Source organism: Acomys minous (assembly GCF_964271855.1).
Source record: "Acomys minous genome assembly, chromosome: 15".
In the NCBI taxonomy this organism is placed as follows: Eukaryota; Metazoa; Chordata; class Mammalia; order Rodentia; family Muridae; genus Acomys; species Acomys minous.
The window spans coordinates 51,052,036-51,070,545 of NC_140497.1; the positions used below are offsets into that span (position 1 = coordinate 51,052,036).

The window sequence follows — 18,510 nt, forward strand, 5'->3', positions numbered from 1 at the left end:
CTACAGGGATATTTCCAAACATATCACTGAAAGATAAGGAGACTCTTAAAAAGATAATAATTGGCCAGGGAGATGACTTAGTTGGTAAAGATGCTTTCCATAGCAGTCCAAGCCACAGGACCTGAGTTTGTTCTCAGCTGTACGCATGTGATGGTAGAAAAGGAGATTCAACATAAGGCCCACTGTTCTTTGAACCCCATCCCTCCCGTTCATGTTCTATGATGCCTGTGCCTGCAACAGTGCCAGAGGAGTGTGCGTAGCAGTAGGAGACACAGGGAGAAAGCTCAGTGCTAGAGGCTTGAGAGGCCTCCTGCTCAACTGCCACAGTGTTCTTCCCAACAACTGGTGCTACATCCACTGTGAGACTTTTGTCTCCAATAATTATACCTTAGTGACTTCAATACAGTCACTTATTATAGAAAATTCTCTGTTACACTATGGAAATTTCTCAAATCTAGAGGTGCCTTAGCAAATTTCAGAATTTCATGTCAAAGCCACTGGCTCCTGCCAGCTGCCTTTGGAACATAGCTTTTCCTGTCCCTACCTCTAAGAATCTCCTTCCTTGAGCTGAAGAGCCGGCTCAGAGGCTTAAAACCCTTGTTGTTCTTCCAAATGTCCTGAGTTCAATTCCCAGAAACCACTTGGTGGCTCACAATCATGTCTAATGAGATTTGGTGCCCTCTTCTGGTGTGCAGGCATCATAACACAGTGTACATAATAAATAAATGAATCTTTAAAAAAACAAAAAACAAACAAACAAACAAAAAACTCCTTCCATCATAAGGTCTGTCCTGGGTCAGTGATCTGTGTTGGGCCTGTGCCTAAATGAAGCAAAAAACATTCTCCAAAGTGACACACTCTGAGACAGTTGTAATTCTAAGAAGGAGTCAGTGAGGGGTCAGGCAGGCAGCCCAGGAGTCCTTGTAGAGGGTGTAAAATTTAGTAGAAGGGTGTGACATTTAAGGGCACAGTATAGAGGGGCCCTCTGGACATTCCAGTAAAGGAATGAGTAAAGTACAGAAGTCTAAAAGTTAAGGAGTTTTGCCAGAGCCAAGAAGTCAATGCTGCTCAGGGAAAGAGCAGGTTCTAGGAGAAGCAGGTACAGTCTACTTCTCTATGAGTTGGAGGACAACCCTGATTTATTGTTTTAGCATTGTGTCTCTGGCGATGTCAGCCACAGGTGCAAACAGGATGCCTTTGCACAGACTGAGCTTGAAAATACCCCGGCAAGAGAGAAATGTCTGCTGTTGTTATTGAGGATTTCAGAAGAAAAATCTGACCTAGATAGGCCCAGCAGGCTAGGCTCCACCAAGGGTCTACCATGTATAAACAAAGAGACCTGAACCCTGAGGAATAGGGATGGAAATTGAACCCAGGTATGGTAGCTCAGGGCTTTAATTCCAGCTCCTAGAGAGACTAAGATTCCAGTTCTCAGGTCATGCCTCTGCTATTAATGTAATTACATAGCTGTGTGCACGGAACTGAGTTGGCAAAATGCTGGTTCATCATGTAAGGAACCCTGGGCTAGAGGTGTGAGTCCAGGTTTCTTTAGAGAAAAACCTAGGTATGGGCACAGGCATGCATAATTAATTGAGGTGTGGATGGCTGGTCAATATCAGTCTTGCTTGCATTAATTGGTCACAAGCCCTCATCACTGTTGCCAATGAAGATATCAAATCTGACTCTTGGAAGAGGATGACTCATGTTCCAGGATCAGCATCAGCACCATGGAAGGTGCTATTGTCATTTGTTGTGCAGGTATGGGGCTTCTCTCCTGGGCAGTTTTGTTCTTCTTGGAATCCAAGGCGACTGCAAGTTTAGGGCAAAGACATTTATGGTTTAAGACAATGAGAACAGGACAGACAAATACAAAATGATGGAAGGAAGTAAACGTTTTTGTAGACCAGGCTGGCTCAGGACTCAGTGGTCAGCCTGCGTATAGGTGTGCAGGGATGCATCTCCACTACTACAGTGCTTGCCCAGTACCATGCACCTACAGAAGCCCAGAGTTTGATTCCCAGCATTGGATAAACCTGCGTCTAATCCCAGAAGTTGGGGTAGAAAGAAGAACACAGGTTCTAGCTTTGACTGAGCTACAAGAACTCAGAATACTCACTCCAAACTTTTTTCCCCTGCACCCACTCCTCCCACTCCCAGGAAGCACAGCTTGCATTCTTGACATAATGGTTCTCCTACTGGCCAGGGGACTGCCCTGAGAGAACTGATCAAAGTAAGTGGAGAGCTGGGGGTAGAGGCTGGGTAAAATAAGACCTGAGTTTCCTGAGGCTTCTGTGTCAAGGGGGAGATCTGCCTCTCCAGGGAATCTGCTTAAACTTTATGCTGTTTGTTGTGGCTTTTGGCACCTCAATGCTTAAAAGATTACTTCAGGAAGTCCGAAAGGATGAAGGGATGTTTGCCAGCTTCACTCAGGGCTTCTGTGGAGCGAGACTGGATCCGTCTTCCAGGAGGTTACAGAGAGGCGTGGTTTCTGTTCACAGCCAGGAAGAGAGGGTGGAGGTATGATCACATCCCTACTGTGGTTCTAATTGATATAGTGCTATGTCTGGAGTGCCTGAAGATGCTCAGTTCATTTCTCTGAGTGTAACTGGTCTAGGAACCTACAAAAGACAGACTAAGGCATGAAGAGACTAGTACCTTGTTCAAGATAACACAACCTATAGAATGCTAAAAATGTAATTTGCCAGAAGTCAAATCTGACAAGTATGTATTCAAGTATCTCTATGTCTGTCTGTCTGTCTATCTATCTATCTATCTATCTATCTATCTATCTATCTATCTACCTACTCTCTCTCTCTGTTTCTCTGTCCTTTTGGAGACAATAGGCCATATAGCCAATGTTCAGCCATCTTGTCAGACCCTGCATTTTTAAGTCTCTGTTTTTCCCAGAGCTTGCCTTTCACCAGAAACTAGCTGACCCTGTTGTGAGTCAGCAGTTAGACTCAAGCTAGATGAAGACAAAGCAAGATACCCTGTGTGGCAGGACATGCTTCCCCTGCCTGGTACTCCCCAGTGTTTGGAGAAAAGCCTGCAGCTGGGTTGCTATAGCAATATTCTTCCCTGCCTTCAGACTATAAGAGCTGCTGCCTTAGGAATAAATTTTAATCAATCAGACTTGCTCTCCTTTCTTGTGTCTTGCATTCTCAACAGGAGACCTCCCTCCTGAGATTTAGTTAAACCCATAGGTTGTGTCCCTCCCCCCCTCTCTCACCCTCTATCTATTTTTGGTTTTTGGAGACAGGGTTTCTCCACGTAGCCTTGGATGATTTGGAGCTTACTCTAAAGTCCAGACTGGTCATGAACTCAGAGAACTGCCTCCTGAGTGCTAGGATTAAAGGCATGTCCCATGGCCACCTAGCAAAATCAGAAAAATTTACCTACATTACCTTTTGGGCTTTTACCTTATAAGTTCTTCTGTGGTACATTGAATTATTTACAAAAGGAACATGAATGGTATGAAGGGGGTTTTTTGGGTGGTGGTGGTGTTTGGTTGATTTTTGTTGTTGTTGTTTTAGAAAGCAGAGAAAAAAAGAAAGACAAAAGGATAGGACAAGATGGTCCTCGTTTACCTGAAGTCAAGAGTCATCTGGTGGTTGGGATGTAACTCATCCTAGGTGTACCTCCTGCTTAATCCTAACATCATTACAACAAAGCCCCCCACTGGTACTAGGCTGTATACAAGCCCTTGGGAGGCTGAAACAAACACCATTTCTTCCAGTTCCAGGTCAGCCCTAAGCTGTGTGTGTACACCAGGAGTCCCAGTTCATCCCGAGCTACCGTACCAGACTGTGTCAAGCTGAGTGCACAGCTGTAAGCCCAGCCCTCCAGAAGCAGGGGCAGGTGGATCTCTATGAAGTCAAGGAAAGCCTAGTCTATGAAGTGAGTTCCTCGACAGCCAGAATAACATAGTGAGAGCTGGTCTCAAAAACAACAAATCAAAAGAAACAAGGAAAACAACAGGCTAGGGACAGATCTGTTTGTAGAGTGTTTGCTCAGCATGCTTGAGGCCCTGGGTTCAATGCCCAGCAGGGCTCTGTGGTCCCAGTCATTAGATTGGAACATGAGCGAGGTGGAATCCTGATGGTCAGAGGTTACAGGGAGGGATATTTAATCAGGGCTGTGCTGTGCCTGGTTTATTATCTGTTTTTCCTACAGCTCTGGTTGGAGGGACAGGCAAGCAGATGGGCTCTGGGGCCAGGTGGGCAGAGGAGCTAGGGCTCAGACTGACAGGCTTGGGAAGGACAGACTGGGAGGTGTGATGCAGCTATCGGTTAAAATGAAGCCAGGCATTGGTGGGAGTGTATGAAGTAATTTATTACTTTGTTTCTTTTCTTTTTTAGAAAATTCATCAAAACAGCTGAGTTCACAGGGTCCATAAGACTAGCTGTCCATGTGAGCTGTCACTGGTGGTAGGCCCACAGAAAAAACCTTCTACACATCCGGATTTTATTGACTCTAAAATCACAAAGGACTAAAGGCTTCCACCACTGTGAGGAAACCAGGAGACATCAGTGAGGTGGCAGCAGTTTCCAGGAGAGACTGTGAGAAGCTCAGGATAAGTGAGTGTGTCTGTCCCTAAAGAGTCCCCCAGAGCCAACCATCAGAAGGAAGCCGGCCAGAGTCCACTCCTGTATTCCCAGTCTGATGGCACAGGCAGAGCCCTTGGACGGACTCCAGGCAGAGACCAAATATCCCAGCTGTCTGGATATCCTGACAGACCCAGTCACCATCGAATGTGGACACAACTTCTGTCACTCCTGCATCAAAGACTTCTGGGCAGTGCTGCCAGGCAGGTTCTCCTGTCCTGTCTGTCGGCACCACTGCCAGATGTGAATCCACAGTTGCAACACCCAGCTCAGAATGATGATTAAAACTGCCCAGCAGCTCCACAGCATGAAGAAGAACAAAAGGAAGGGTCAGGAGAGCAGTACCAGTTGTGAGAAGCACAACCAGGTCTTTACCCTAATCTGTGAGGATGACCTGCAACTGCTGTGTGACCAGTGCATTGGGCCTGCTAGTCACAATGGCCACCAGGTGACACCCATTGCACAGGCTGCATCTCACCACAGAGAGAAGCTTCAGGGCTTCATCAAGCTCTTGGAGTGTAAAGTGAAGGAAGTTGAAGAGTCAATGAGTGTTCAGTAATATAGAATCGCAACCCTGAGTGAGGAGGCAGAAGCACAGAGGGGGAAACTGACTGCTGAATTTGAGCAGCTGGACCAGTTTTTATATCAAGAACAGCTGGCAGCATTGCACAGGTTAGAGGACCAGGAGAGGGATACTGAGCAGAAACTGCTTGACAACATAGCAGCATTTGAAAACTATGGCTGCAAGCTCAGAGATCTCCTGAGCCCAGTGGTGACTAAGAGGGAACTATCTGAAGCAGAACTGCTGTTGATAGTCAAGGATTTCCACCAGAATGTGGAGACTGAGATAAGCCCACCACCTTTTTGTGTTCAGGTCAGAAGAGACTTATTTAACTTTCCTCTGGAATATCTCCTGAATTCGGCCCTAGAAAGAGTAATAGAGCAATTTACAGAGCAAGTAACTCTAGACCTAGAAACAGCCCATTCGAACCTGCTTGTTTCTGAGGATAAAACATCGGTAACATTTGCAAAGGAAACGCAATGTGGTCCTGCTTCTTCAAATAGGTTTACCAAGTGCCCTGTTGTGTTGGGCTTTCCTCATTTTTCTTCTGGGAGACATTTCTGGGAGGTGCAGGTAGGAAAGAAGGCCGAGTGGGCTGTTGGTATCTGCGAAGCTGATTTGCCCATCAGGGAAAGGCAGTCCTCTATCCCCCAGGGATGCTGGAGGATTGTCTGGCAAGGGGACCACTTCGATGTCTCAGGAGCTGACCCAGACTCTCTCATTAAGCATGCCAGAGCCATTGGTGTTTTCCTGGACTGTGAGCTGGGAGAGCTTTCCTTCTATTGCATGCCTGAGAGATGCCATGTCTACACCTTCAGAGACACCATTATTGGTCTTGTTGTCCTTATTTCCACATTGGACCTCATTCAGAACCTCTTAGACTCTGTTCCACCACAGGTTCTGAGTGAAGCCCCACATGATGGTCTTATGATATTAGTTCGTATTCTAATCTCCTCTGCCTCCAATCCAGATGTGCCACTAGCTTGCTATACCTTGTTATGTCTTAATATATTTTATAAATTTGTATTTCAAAATTAGTGTGTGTGTGTGTGTGTGTGTGTGTGTGTGTGTGTGTGTGAGAGAGAGAGAGAGAGAGAGAGAGAGAGAGAGAGAGAGAGAGAGAGAGAGAGAGAGAGAGAGAGAGAGAGACAGATGGGCTATAATTGAGGATGTGGGAGTCAGGAAAACTTCCCCTCTTTTTTCCTATGCCCCAGGGATTGCATTTAGGTAATCAGATTTGCACAGCAAGCCCTTTTTCCTGCAGAATCATCTCAGGCCCTGAAATTGGCTCTGGATACAGAAGGGAAACAAGGAAAAGAAAGGGACTGATGAGTGTCTGCTGAGTTAGACCTAGATCAAACAGGAAGTATCTACATCTTTGCAAAGCAGGGTGAGTGTAGACAGTGGTAATGTCCCTTAGAGTAGAAAAGCTGCAGGAAAGCATCTGGGATGATGTCACTAGAGAGTGACAAATGTTGGAGGAGATAGTTGTAAACTGATGTAAATACTACATATGTTCATGTGGTGAAATGTGACAAGGTTCCCATTAATGCACTGGTTTGTCCATGAAATTTAATTTTAATAAAGGTAAAGTGACTCTTTTTATGTAAGAAGATTGTTCCTCAGGGTCTTGGGTTATTACTTTCACTTTCTTACAAATTTCCACTTAATTCTTAAAATGTCCAGGCTTGGTGGCTCAGGGTGTATCTCTGCACTGCACTCTGCCTCTGGACTCACTGTATAGTTAGGATGATACAGATTCTTAAACCTCCACATGCTGACATTACATGCCTAGGCAACAAGGCTGGGTAGAAATAGTATTTAGTTGTGACTTGGTTTTGAGACAGGGGCTCACTTTGGGAGAGGCTAGCCTCAGACCCACAGCAAGCCAGCTTCAGCTTCCTGGGTTCAGAGACCATTGATTTGAGCCACGATGCCCAGGTGCCATGAATTTCTTCTGTGAAAGAAGATTTACTTCTATTTATGTATAGTTAGGCACATCTGTGTTTAGGGATGTGCATGTGTCAGGCCAGACAATCTTGTCAGATTTTCTATAGCTAGAGGTCCAGCCGGCACATATTAGCCACCTGACATCGCTGCTGGGGATAGGTACAGGCTTGAAGGTAAACATGCATTGTGGTCCTCTGGCTGCTCTTCTGATGAATGACTGTGTAGTGCTGGAATAGACTCTAACTTCTAGATTGACTACACCAGGCAAACACTATGTTGCTGAGCTAGAGCCCCAGTACTAAGGCTAAAGGTTGTTGTTGAAGAGATTGTGCTACCTTGGTTACACATAGAATTCAAAGTCAGCTGGGGCTACATAATGGGGCATCTCAAACCTACAGGCTGAAACCAAGACACACACCTGCAAGGATTGGAGGTCCACTGAGCCTGCCCAAGCTCCACTCTGTTCTATTCTCACAGAATAAGACTACATTTCTGTGGGCCAGTTGGACAGATAGCAGCACCATCTCAAGTCAGTGGCATTGAGCACCTTGGACTCGCAGCAACTGGCTTTCCAACATGAAAACCTGTGAGTAAGGTCTCTTTCAGCCCTGAGCTATTGGCTGAGGAAACTGAAACTCAGCAGGCCAGGTTCCTATTTCACAGGAGGGCACAAGGGTAGGGTGCAATGTCTTGAAGATCTATATTCCAGAGTCCCCAAATGAGGGAAGAGGGGACTCCCACACAGCCTGCCGCTGAATAGTTCTGATGTTCACAGTAAGACACATGGAAGAGCTTGTGGATAGAGTTTAGACTTCTGGACTTTGCCTGGCCTCTGTGAAACCTTGTTGTGATTCCCAGAACAATTGGCATGGATTCATAAGTTGTATTTTATATTCAGTTACCACTATTATGCAGGAGACACCATGTTTGAACGTGTGAACGCGCCTTTAAATCATGTTAGGTGGAGTTATACAGTCAAGCTATTCTTTAAAGAAATCAGCATGTGTATTTTATGGGAGTGTCAGTGGGGAGGGAGGAGAGGGCGGAAGTGAACCAACTCAGGCAGAGACTAGAAGAGGGCACTAGGTTTTGTGAGATGTGTGAAGGGCATGTGCATACCATGATGCTTTCAGAAGTTGGAACAGAACTGCATTTTTGCTGTTGTTAATGCCAACAAGGATCACTTCGTTAAAGCAGGTGCTCATTTCATTAAGGCCCATTGAGCATGCGCAGGTCCTTTCCCCTCCCTCTTCCGGATATCCAATCTCTACAGGGAAAGGTCTGTGTGCTCTGTGCTGGTCTCAGCTGTTCTTTGGTGCTGCCTGAGTGCCTCCTGCAGGTAAACTGGGCTGTTGGTAGGAGTGGGGTGCGGTTGGGGGCCATAGAAACAGTTGATGAGGCCATAACTAAGTGTAGAACCCTTAGGGGGTGCAGATTGTGCGATATTCGGTCTGTGTAGATTCTGGAGTGGCTTGTAAGAAAAACAGAATCAAGTCGGCTTGGTGGTACACACTTGGAGGCTGAAACAGATGAATCTCTAGGAGCAGGAGTCCAGCCTGGTCTACAAGAGGAGTTTCAGGCCAACCACTTCTAGTCTAAATAGTGAGACCTGATCTCAAGATTAATTAACTACTTAAGACATGATCACTTGTGGATCTTCCTGCAGTCCTCCAGGTCAGATCCCACCTCCTCCAGAGTCAGAGTCTGGAGAAAACAAAGGCCAGTTTGAATTACACATAATGACTTCAAGGGCATCATTAAAAAAGAACCACTTTATTAATGTGTCTATGTGATGTGTCTGTGTGTACACGTGCATCTATAGTGGTGCTTGTGGGGGTTGAAGTAAAATTTTGTGTAGTCCCTTTGCAACTTTTAGGTGGATCCTTGAGATTGAATTCAGGTGGTCCCATTCATTCTATGCCTGCAAACACTTTTACTCCCTGAGCTATGTCCTTGGCCCAACCTATCTGACTTCTGCACCTTTTTTTCTCAGTTAATTGGCTTTGCTTTTGACACAGCTTGGCACTTAGTCTCCTAGCTGACCTGGAACTCAGAATAATCTTGCCCGTCTCTGTCTCTAGAATGCTAGAGTTGAAAGGATACTGTTAAAAACACTGAGCTGTGAAGAGTATTTAAATAATGAGCTGGGCCATCTGGTCTTCTTAACCAAGCAGACTCAAGTAAAATCAGGTCTGTGAGGATGCTGTGCTTGTGCGGATGACCATTATCTTATTCTCTTACCCTCTTGAGAAGCTGTTCCATGGTAGAAATGTGGAAATGTACTAGATAGGTTTTAGGAAAATGTATGACCGTGTAGAAATGATTGGGAGTTGGAGAATGTCAGTGTTAAGGAAGACTGGGTCAAATGGGTAAGACAGATCTTACTATACTATTGACGTTGGGACAGGAATCCACTTGAAGCTGAACATGACTTGACTTTGTAGAGGTGACTGACTAAGAGAAGTATGGTAATAAAGAAGGTTTGTGTGTCCAGGAAATTCTGAGGGTTTGGTGCCCTCAAACTGGATCCCCTTTCTTGGTATCGTGACTTCTGGGCAATGACTTCGATCTCCAGGGTCAACATGGTGGAAAGAAAGAGACAACTCTTGCTATTTGTCATCTGTCCTCTATATAGGGACAATGACAGGGCCATGCCCCTCGCCATAGAATCCAGGGAAGAAATAAATATAGTTTACACAATTAAAATGTATGTGTCTCATAAGGAAAGCCAGCTAAAACTTTATCTTGGCAAGGATTCTGTGTGAGTGTCTTTCCCCAGTGCTGAGACTGTAGGTGTGCTCTACACATGCCAACCCCATCTTACACACCACATAGTTACACAAACCCCACCCCTAGCTTACACTCTGCTCCTATGCCCCCACACTACCCAACCTGAACCTTATACTCAGTACCTGTGTCCTACACTCTTCCTCCCCAGCCTTACACTCAGCAGATGTGCCCCACACTCCCTTACCCCAGCCTTACACTCAACACCTGTGCCCGACACTTCCCCCCCCAGCCTTGCACTCAGCTGCAGTGCCCCACACTCTTTCACCCCATCCTTACACTCAGCACCTATGCCCTACACTCACCCAACCCAGCCTTACACTCAGCCCTTGTGCCTCACACTCCCCTGCCCCTGGGTTACACTCAGCCTCAGTGCCCCACACTCTCCTGCTCCTCTTTTACACTCTGTGCCCACACTCTCCTGCTCCTCTTTTACACTCTGTGACCAAACTCTCCTGCTCCTCTTTTACACTCAGCTCCAGTGCCCCATACTCCCCCACCCCAACCTTACACTCAGCTCCTGTGCCCCACACACTCCCACTCCTAACTTACACTCAGCTTCAGTGCCCCACACTCCCCCACCCTAGCCTTACGCTCAGCTCCTGTGCTACACACACCCCCACTCCTACCTTACACTCTGCACCTGTGCTCCACTTCCTCCACAACTTTACCATCCATTCAGCTTGTTGATCACCTGTCTTACTTAATGCACCCAACGTCCTGAAGTAGAGACTCAAGGCCACAGAAATCCAGTTCATCAGGGACATGTAGCTATGCCAGTGGTAGTGTGAGGTAGAACACAGTGTTAGAACCCACTGTCCAGTTGTATCTCTTCACATCACCATAGAGAGTGTAGCTATGATCCTTTTCTTGTGAAATCCTCTTTAGATATATTTAGGATTTTAGCAACTCCAACCAGTGGATTATGACAGGATATTGTATGAAGGTGTTGTGGGGAACCTCTTAAAAACAACAGATTTCAAAATCAGGTCAATGCAGGTGACAAAAATTTATTGTAATCAAGCTGCTACTGTTCAATCAGGGCCACAGAATGGACTGTGATTAGGATATAAACCATGTGCCTGAAGGGACGTTATACAGTATTTTTATAGGATGAGACCATGGAGAGGAGAGATGATGGCTTGTAGCATTGTTTAATCATATTTGTACTTTAGGGGTTGGGCAAGGCAGTTTTTGTCATCCAGGATAGAAGTAGGATCTTGGGTCAGGGAACATGACCTTAGTTGCACTGCCACCAAGATGGAGAAGCTGTCCTTGAAATGGCTGGACTCAGACTATAGCCTCCTACAAGTTGTCCCTGAGATGGCTGGACTCAGACAACTGTCTCCTTACAACAGAAGCTGTTCAGCTATTTGGAAGTCCCCAGGTCTCCTTGGACATGGGCTCTTGAATTTAGTTTCTCCCTATGATGACATAGAATCTGAGCACTTAATGGTGGTACTTACAGGAACTTTATTTTGCTTGTCCAACAAAACATTTCAATAATACGGATTCATCTTCTTGTTCCTCTTGTTCCTCTTGTTCTTGTTCTTCTTCCTCTTCTTGTTCTTCTTCTTGTTTTTCTTCTTCTTGTGCTTCTTTTTCTTCTTGTTCTTCTTCTTGTTCTTGTTCTTCTTGTTCTTGTTCTTCTTGTTTTTGTTCTTGTTCTTGTTCTAGTTCTTGTTCTTGTTCTTCTTCTTCTTCTTCTTCTTCTTCTTCTTCTTCTTCCTCCTCCTCTTCTTGTTCTTCTTCTTCTTGTTTTATTGTTCTCTTGTTCCTGTCCTTGTTTCTTCACATGACATCCTAATTGTAATCCCCTCCTTCTTGTCTTCCTGTTCCCACCCTCCCTTCCTTTTCCATTCTATTCCACTCCCCTAGACCTCGAAGAAAAGGAGGTCCTCCTCCCACACCATATGATTGCAGCCTATCAGGTCTCCTCTGAATAGCCTGTGTCCCCTTCCTCTGTGCTCCAACAGGGCCTCTCTCTCCCCCCAGGGTCAGTGTACAAATCAAGGGCACCAGAGTTCCTGTGAGAGGCAGTTTCCCTGTGGAGAATGAGCAGTCCATTAGCTACATCTGAACAGGGGGTCTAGGTTTTCTGTTTCCAACATCCTTGGTTGGTGCATCAGTTCATGCAGGTCTTTGTGGGTTGGATTTGTCAGCCTTGTCGCCTTGATTTTTTTAAATCCACAGGTATATCAGATTCATTACACATGTGTCTGCTTTCTAAACCCAAGCTCATGACCTAGTTTGTGAGACAGTTGCAAACTTTGAATCACTCTCCTCTTCTGAGCTGAGTTAAGGCACTTCGGTTAGCTCTCAGTGGCCACCATCACTATAACAGTCCAGGGAAAACTACAAAGACTTGGAAAAACACAGCAGCTCAAAGCTCCTGGGAGACAGACCCTGCCACAGGACCATGTCCACCTACTTTCCTCTTAGAACAATGGACTTCCAGGTCCTGGAGAACTTGCACATTATATGTGCCTGTCCTATTTGCTTGGATTTCTTCCTAGACCCAGTGACCACTACCTGTGGGCACAACTTCTGTCATGCCTGCCTCAGTTTGTGGTGGAATGACCTAAATGACATTTTCCTCTGTCCTGTCTGCAATACTTGCTTTCCACAGAGAAGCTTCAGCAGGAACTCCCAGTTTAGTGACCTGAGTGAAACCATCAGGCTCCTGCAGGAGACACAGAGCAAAAGGAAGCATCAGGAAGAACAAGCCCCATGTCAGAAGCACAATCAGCCTCTGGTCTTATTCTGTGTGAAGGATCTAGAAGTCTTATGTGCCCAGTGTAGCTTCTCTGTGGAACACCAGGACCATTACACCTGCCCCATTGAGAAAGCTGCCGTGTTTCACAGGAGAATACTGAACACGGTTACTGAGCTTCTGAAGATCCAAGTGAAGGAAAGCGAGCACATCTTAGCTCAGCAGTACAGAACCCCTGTTATATGGAGGATGACGTTTGAATATAAAAAACAACAGATAAGTTATGAATTTAGGCAAATGAAGCTGTTTATGCAGAATGAGCTGGAGGCACTTCTAAATGAGATCCACATTGAGGAGCTGGTGGGTTTATCAAAACTCAATGAACATCTTCAAGCCCTGTCTGACCATATTTCCATATTAAACGATCTGTTGAAGGAAGCAGAGGCCAACCATGGAGAGTCAGATCTCACACTTTTGACAACAGTTCCCAGAGCCTACCACAGGTTGGTAAACTTTCCCAACTGTCCCAAACCCTTGTCATGTGGAGTAAAGCAACATAGCCTCAGCCTCCCACCACAGGATTCTGGCTTGGATAAGATCATCAAGCAATTTCAAATAAATGTGACTTTTGATGTTAACACCGCACATCCTCAGCTTGTTTTTTCTGAGGATAGAAAATCTGTTTTTTATAAAGAAAGAGGACCAAGTGTTCAAGCTTGCACTGAGGGATTTGACTTCTTGCCTGTTGTCCGGGGGTGTAATGAATTTCGTTCAGGGCGATGGTTCTGGGGGGTAAAAGTGGGAAACAAGCCCAGGTGGGCATTGGGTATATGTCAAAACTCGCTTCATGGGGCCTGGAGCAGTCAGCCCTCCATTGCTAAGTGCTTCTTTGCCATTGTGAGAGACACTGACAGTGGCTATGTCACCACTGGGCCCCAAAGAATGGATTTTCTGCCAGTGGTGTGGGCCAGCAAGATCGGGATATTTTTGGATTACGAACTGGGTGAGCTCTCCTTCTATAATATGGATGACAGGTCTCTTCTCTATACTTTCAGTACTTCTTTTACCACCATCCTTTGGCCTTACTTCTATGCAGGAACAGATTCTGAACCTCTTAAAATCTTACCACTGTGTACAACAGACACAGGATCTTCATTCTAGCCTAACATAGGCAGCACATTTAAGCTAGCAATTAAGCAAACAATTGACAGGATCCAACAACAAAAGCCACAAATCTTCTAAGCTTAACCACTGCACACCAGACTGCATTCTTCTCTCTCCTTTTCAGTAGCTCTGAGACACATGATGTTGCCACAAGTGTGACACACACCTGCCCCATGCCAGCACCCAGGAGATTTAGCTTGCAAGAGTAAGGCAGACCAGCCAAGGACCTCTCAGCTACCCAGAAGTTATGAAATGAGTTATTGACATGTGTTATTTTTAACCTTCATTTTAAAGAACCGGCCATCCAAAGTAGAAAGCGAGAGACCTCATGTTTTCTTTTTAAAAATGTTTTTAAATTTTTTAAATGTGTGTGTGTGTGTGTGTGTGTGTGTGTGTGTGTGTGTGTGTGTCTGTGTGCATGGACATGCTACCATGCTCATGTGGAGGTAGAATAGAGCACAACCACCAGGCACTGACCCTCTCCTTCCTCATTGTCTTAGGTAGAGTCCCTTGTCTAGCACAGCCTATCCCAGCTAGCTACCTTGTGAGCTTGTGAGTTTTTTCAGATTATGATCTCCTCCTGTCCCCCTCATCCTTGCCCTCCTCCTCCTCTTCCTCCTCCTCCTCCTCCTCTTTCCCTCCTCCTTCTCTTCTCTTCCTGGGTTTACAGACGCACATTACAGTCTTCCTTTACCTGAGGACTAGGCATCAGAGCACACAAGGCAAGCACTTTCCTCACTTGGTCTTCTTCCCTGTTTGCAGTATCAGTTTGTTGACACTTGAGGTCACTTCATGTAGCTAAAGAATGGGCGTCTAACAACCAATGGTTGAAATTGACACTGACCTCCCAATTTTCATGCCACTCCTTTCCAGTCTCCGGGCATAAAGGTAAATGTTTACTAGACTTGTTTCTCCTTTAGAAAACCTATGGTTTTGCATTTCTGTGCTTTCGGGAATTAGAGAGCACCACAGAACATGTGCAGGTGTCAGGTGAATATTTATGAGTTGATTATCTCTCTTAAGTCGTTCTAGATATCAAACTCAGGTCCTCAGATCTATGTTACCAGCCTTTTGTTGGTGAGACAGATTGTTACTCTGTAACTAGTTTGAAGAACTTTAAGCAATATTCCCAGCATCCCACGTGTTGGGATGGTATCTAGACTTAAAAAAAAAACCACAAACTCCTGTTTAGATTTCCACCCCAGTATGGAGTGATTGGAACCAGGGCATAAAGAAGTAGAGCACTGCACCCCTGAGCTACACCTGGCCTCTTACTGGTTCTTCTAACCCATCATCTTGACCAGTAATCCTTCACATGGTGCATGGTTTCTTCTTCCATCTTACCTTACAGGGATTATTTTTGTGTGAATGGTCCATTCACACAAGTCAAGCCACCTCATCTTGAGTTTGTCTCCCAACTGGGGCAGCAGCATCTCTCCCATGAGTCACTGTTTTCTTCCTATAACTGGTCCATTCACTGCCTATTTTTCCTTTTATATGCTGTCCTCTGACAGACATGTTTATTGTGTGTGGCATGAAGGAATGAGCACTTGTAAGTAAGTGTATATATATAGAAGCCAGAGGACAAACACAACTGTCATTCTCACGGATTTTGTTCACCTCCTTTGAGAGAGGGTCTCTTATTGGCCTGGACCTGCACACATACAGCAGATGGCTAGCTAGAAAGTCCCAGGAATTCTGCCTGGGCTCTGTACCAACATCCTATAAAATACAATGCATACAATAAAATAAAAGCCTATGTTCCTGGAATTCATGGAGGTGGAGACAGGAGGATCAAAACTTGAAGGCTCTCCTTAGACACACAGCCAGTTCCAGGCCATCCTAGAATAAGGGAGACCCTGGCTCTAAAAATGTAAACAAAAGGTCACTTGTAATTGTTGGGGTAAATATTTTGATCCTGCAGTTTGAGACTGAAATGAGGCAGCAAGTGCTGGTAATTGCAGTTACATTTAAACTGTGGTCATGTCCTCAGACTTAGGTCTTCCATGATAAACTAGCTGGACTCAAATATATTCTTCATGTTTCTGTACATATGTATGACTTTGATGGGCAAAAAAGATTATTTTAAAAAAACCATATGTGCCAGACATGGTGGATGTCTGAGTCAGAGGCTAGCCTGGTCAAAGTAGAGACCACATAGTGAGACCCTATCTCAAAAACTAAATAAAAATTCCTTTAGAAAACTGACAGAGTTGTCAGATTCTTGTGTTCATTTCACATTTACTTCACAGGTGAACTTGAGAAATGCATTTGGTGAAGCAGATGGGTTACACATGATGTGCACATCAAATTCCAGCACTCAGGAGACAGAAGCAGGAGGATTGCTGCAACTTCCAGCCTAGCCTGGGCTACATAGAAGATTTCATCGAAAACAAGCAGTGTATGTGGGCATCTCTCACTTCATGAGTTTGTACCCATGACACATGTTATGCCATCTGCCTTCTCAGGAAGGTCACACTCAGATTTCCTGTGTGTGTGTGTCACTTATGAGTGCCTTTTAGCCCTCGGCATTTCCATTTGTATATGAGCATGTTCAGACATGTGCACACATGCGAGAGTATGCCGTGTGTGCAGAGCTCAGATGATATGTGTGTCAGATCCTCTGGAGCTGTTACTACAGGTGATTTTGAGCCACCAGGCATGGATGCTGGAAACTGAACTCAAACACTTTTGCAACAGGAACAAGGACACTTTACCACCAAACCATCTTTTTGGGCCCCTAAAATATTTTTATTGAATCCCAAATCTTTTCCTAAAAATAATAAATAAAAAATACCCACAGGCCAAATCTTAGATGGCTATTAGGTTGTATGTTTGCCCAGTTATCTGAATAGCATAGAAAAGTATAACTTCTCTTCTGTATTGTAAGCACTTGGCCTTTAACAGTTTAGGTTTGTTTGTGTGTGCCTGAGTGTGTGTGTGTGTGTGTGTGTGTGTGTGTGTGTGTGTGTGTGTGTGTGACATGGTCATTGTACCCTGTCTTGCAGCAACGGCCCTTCACCTCCTGTGTCCTGCCTACACACACACACACACACACACACACACACACACTCACACACACACACACACACACACACACACACACCCTCTGCTTCCTTTATATCATTTCAGTCCTCCTTATGCTCTCTCTAAACCCTTCTTGCTCTTCATGCCCCGCTGCCTGCCAGCCATGAAGCTGACCTCCACTCCAGCTTCAGTAGTGTGGCTTTTCCTTTCTCTCCTCCATTTGCCTCCCCTAGGCAGCTGCCCTTGTTTTATATCTCACCTCTCCTGGAGATCTTTTTTTTTAAAGCTCTTACAAAGCCTTTTCATGATCAAAAATATAAATGCAGGCCACTGAACAGATGAGTTATCATACATGGATTTTTCTCCACCTCAACCTCCCACAACTCGTTTTTTAATTCAGTGTTTGATGCAGTCTCCTGTAGACAAAGCAGGCCTCAACAGCAGGTGTATGTTGTATAGGACACATGCATTCCATGTTGTACATGTGGAGAACACAGAGGATAACCTTGGCCTTTATACCACCTGTGTACATTCCACCCATGCACATTCTCACAGATACACATACACATAAAGTAAAATGTAATTTTATAAAATCACAAGATATTTTGTATAATTCAGTGGGTGAATACAAAGCACCTGAGCACACAATACAGTGAAATTATCCTTTAGGCATGATATGGCCATTGCTGTGTTCAAATCAAAGCAGCTAGGATTACCCTGAGCTTTCTCTTGTGGGGAGCGAGGGGGCAGTGGAAGACACAGGAGGTCACGTTAAGGTCTCAGTGGCAACTCTGTAAGTCCACAAGGTCCAGCTGCTCTCCCAGTGTCTATCAGTGGTTAGCCTCATTGCTGGAATAACAATTTATTTTCTTTGAAGGTGTAGCTGCCCGTGGGTTACCTGTGCTTTGAATACAGCTCCCATCAAACCAATTATTTCTCCCAGCAATACTAAGGTGAGATCAATCCTTTGGTCTATCTAGGTTGATGACTCATTGGTCCAGTTCACCTGAGGGAAAGCTAACACAGCCAACATCCACCACTGAAGACAAAACATTTGTGGTTCCACGGCTTGCTAGTTCCTCAACACAGACAAGTCTGCCCATTGTGATATTTTTAAAGGAGCCATGGCCTAGTGATGTAGATCAGACATAGAGTGAAAAGCCAAGCATGGCAGCACACACTTCTAATCCCAGCACTTTGGATGTTGACGCAGGAAGATTGCTTGTAGTTCCAGGTCAGCCTGGGTGACAGAGTGCTGTCCCCAAAACAAAAATGAAAATTTCCCCCAAAACAAAACAAAATGAGGCAAAAACAAACAAAAAAGCAAAAAACAACAGCAACAACAAACAAAAAAAAACCAAACCAAACAAAACAAAAAAACCGAAGCTATCTTGAATGACTTGCATGATGAACTGGGAATATGAAAGTGTAAACCGTTCACTAGATAAGGCAGGACTCACTTCTGCTAACGTCGCTGCTCTGCGCTTTCCTAGAACTTACACATTAGAAGGTCAGCAAAACCCAGAGTTGAGGCACAGCTGGATGGTCAACATAAGAGGTGTGGATATACAAGACACCCTGAGCCAGGGCTCCCTCTTCTTCATCTGAGCTCTTTGTGGCATCAAAAATTTTCCAGGTAATGTCAGAAGTCAATTAATTTCTGGACAAACAGTATCAAGAGACCTGCTGGTGTGAGAGAAATC

The 18,510-nt window shown here is 45.0% G+C and overlaps 2 protein-coding genes across 2 annotated transcripts in view; both read left to right on the plus strand.

Annotated features, from left to right (window-relative positions):
- The window catches only part of LOC311583989 (tripartite motif-containing protein 75-like), a 135,688-nt gene that overhangs the window by 24,056 nt on the left and 93,122 nt on the right, over window positions 1-18,510 (plus strand). The window lies entirely within an intron of this gene.
- Window positions 12,323-13,933, plus strand: LOC311583983 (E3 SUMO-protein ligase TRIM60-like; the record flags this gene model as incomplete). Its single annotated transcript, XM_084757975.1, has 1 exon — window positions 12,323-13,933. One exon carries the CDS (start codon window positions 12,323-12,325, stop codon window positions 13,775-13,777), a length of 1,455 nt encoding a protein of 484 aa, XP_084614101.1. The 3' UTR covers window positions 13,778-13,933.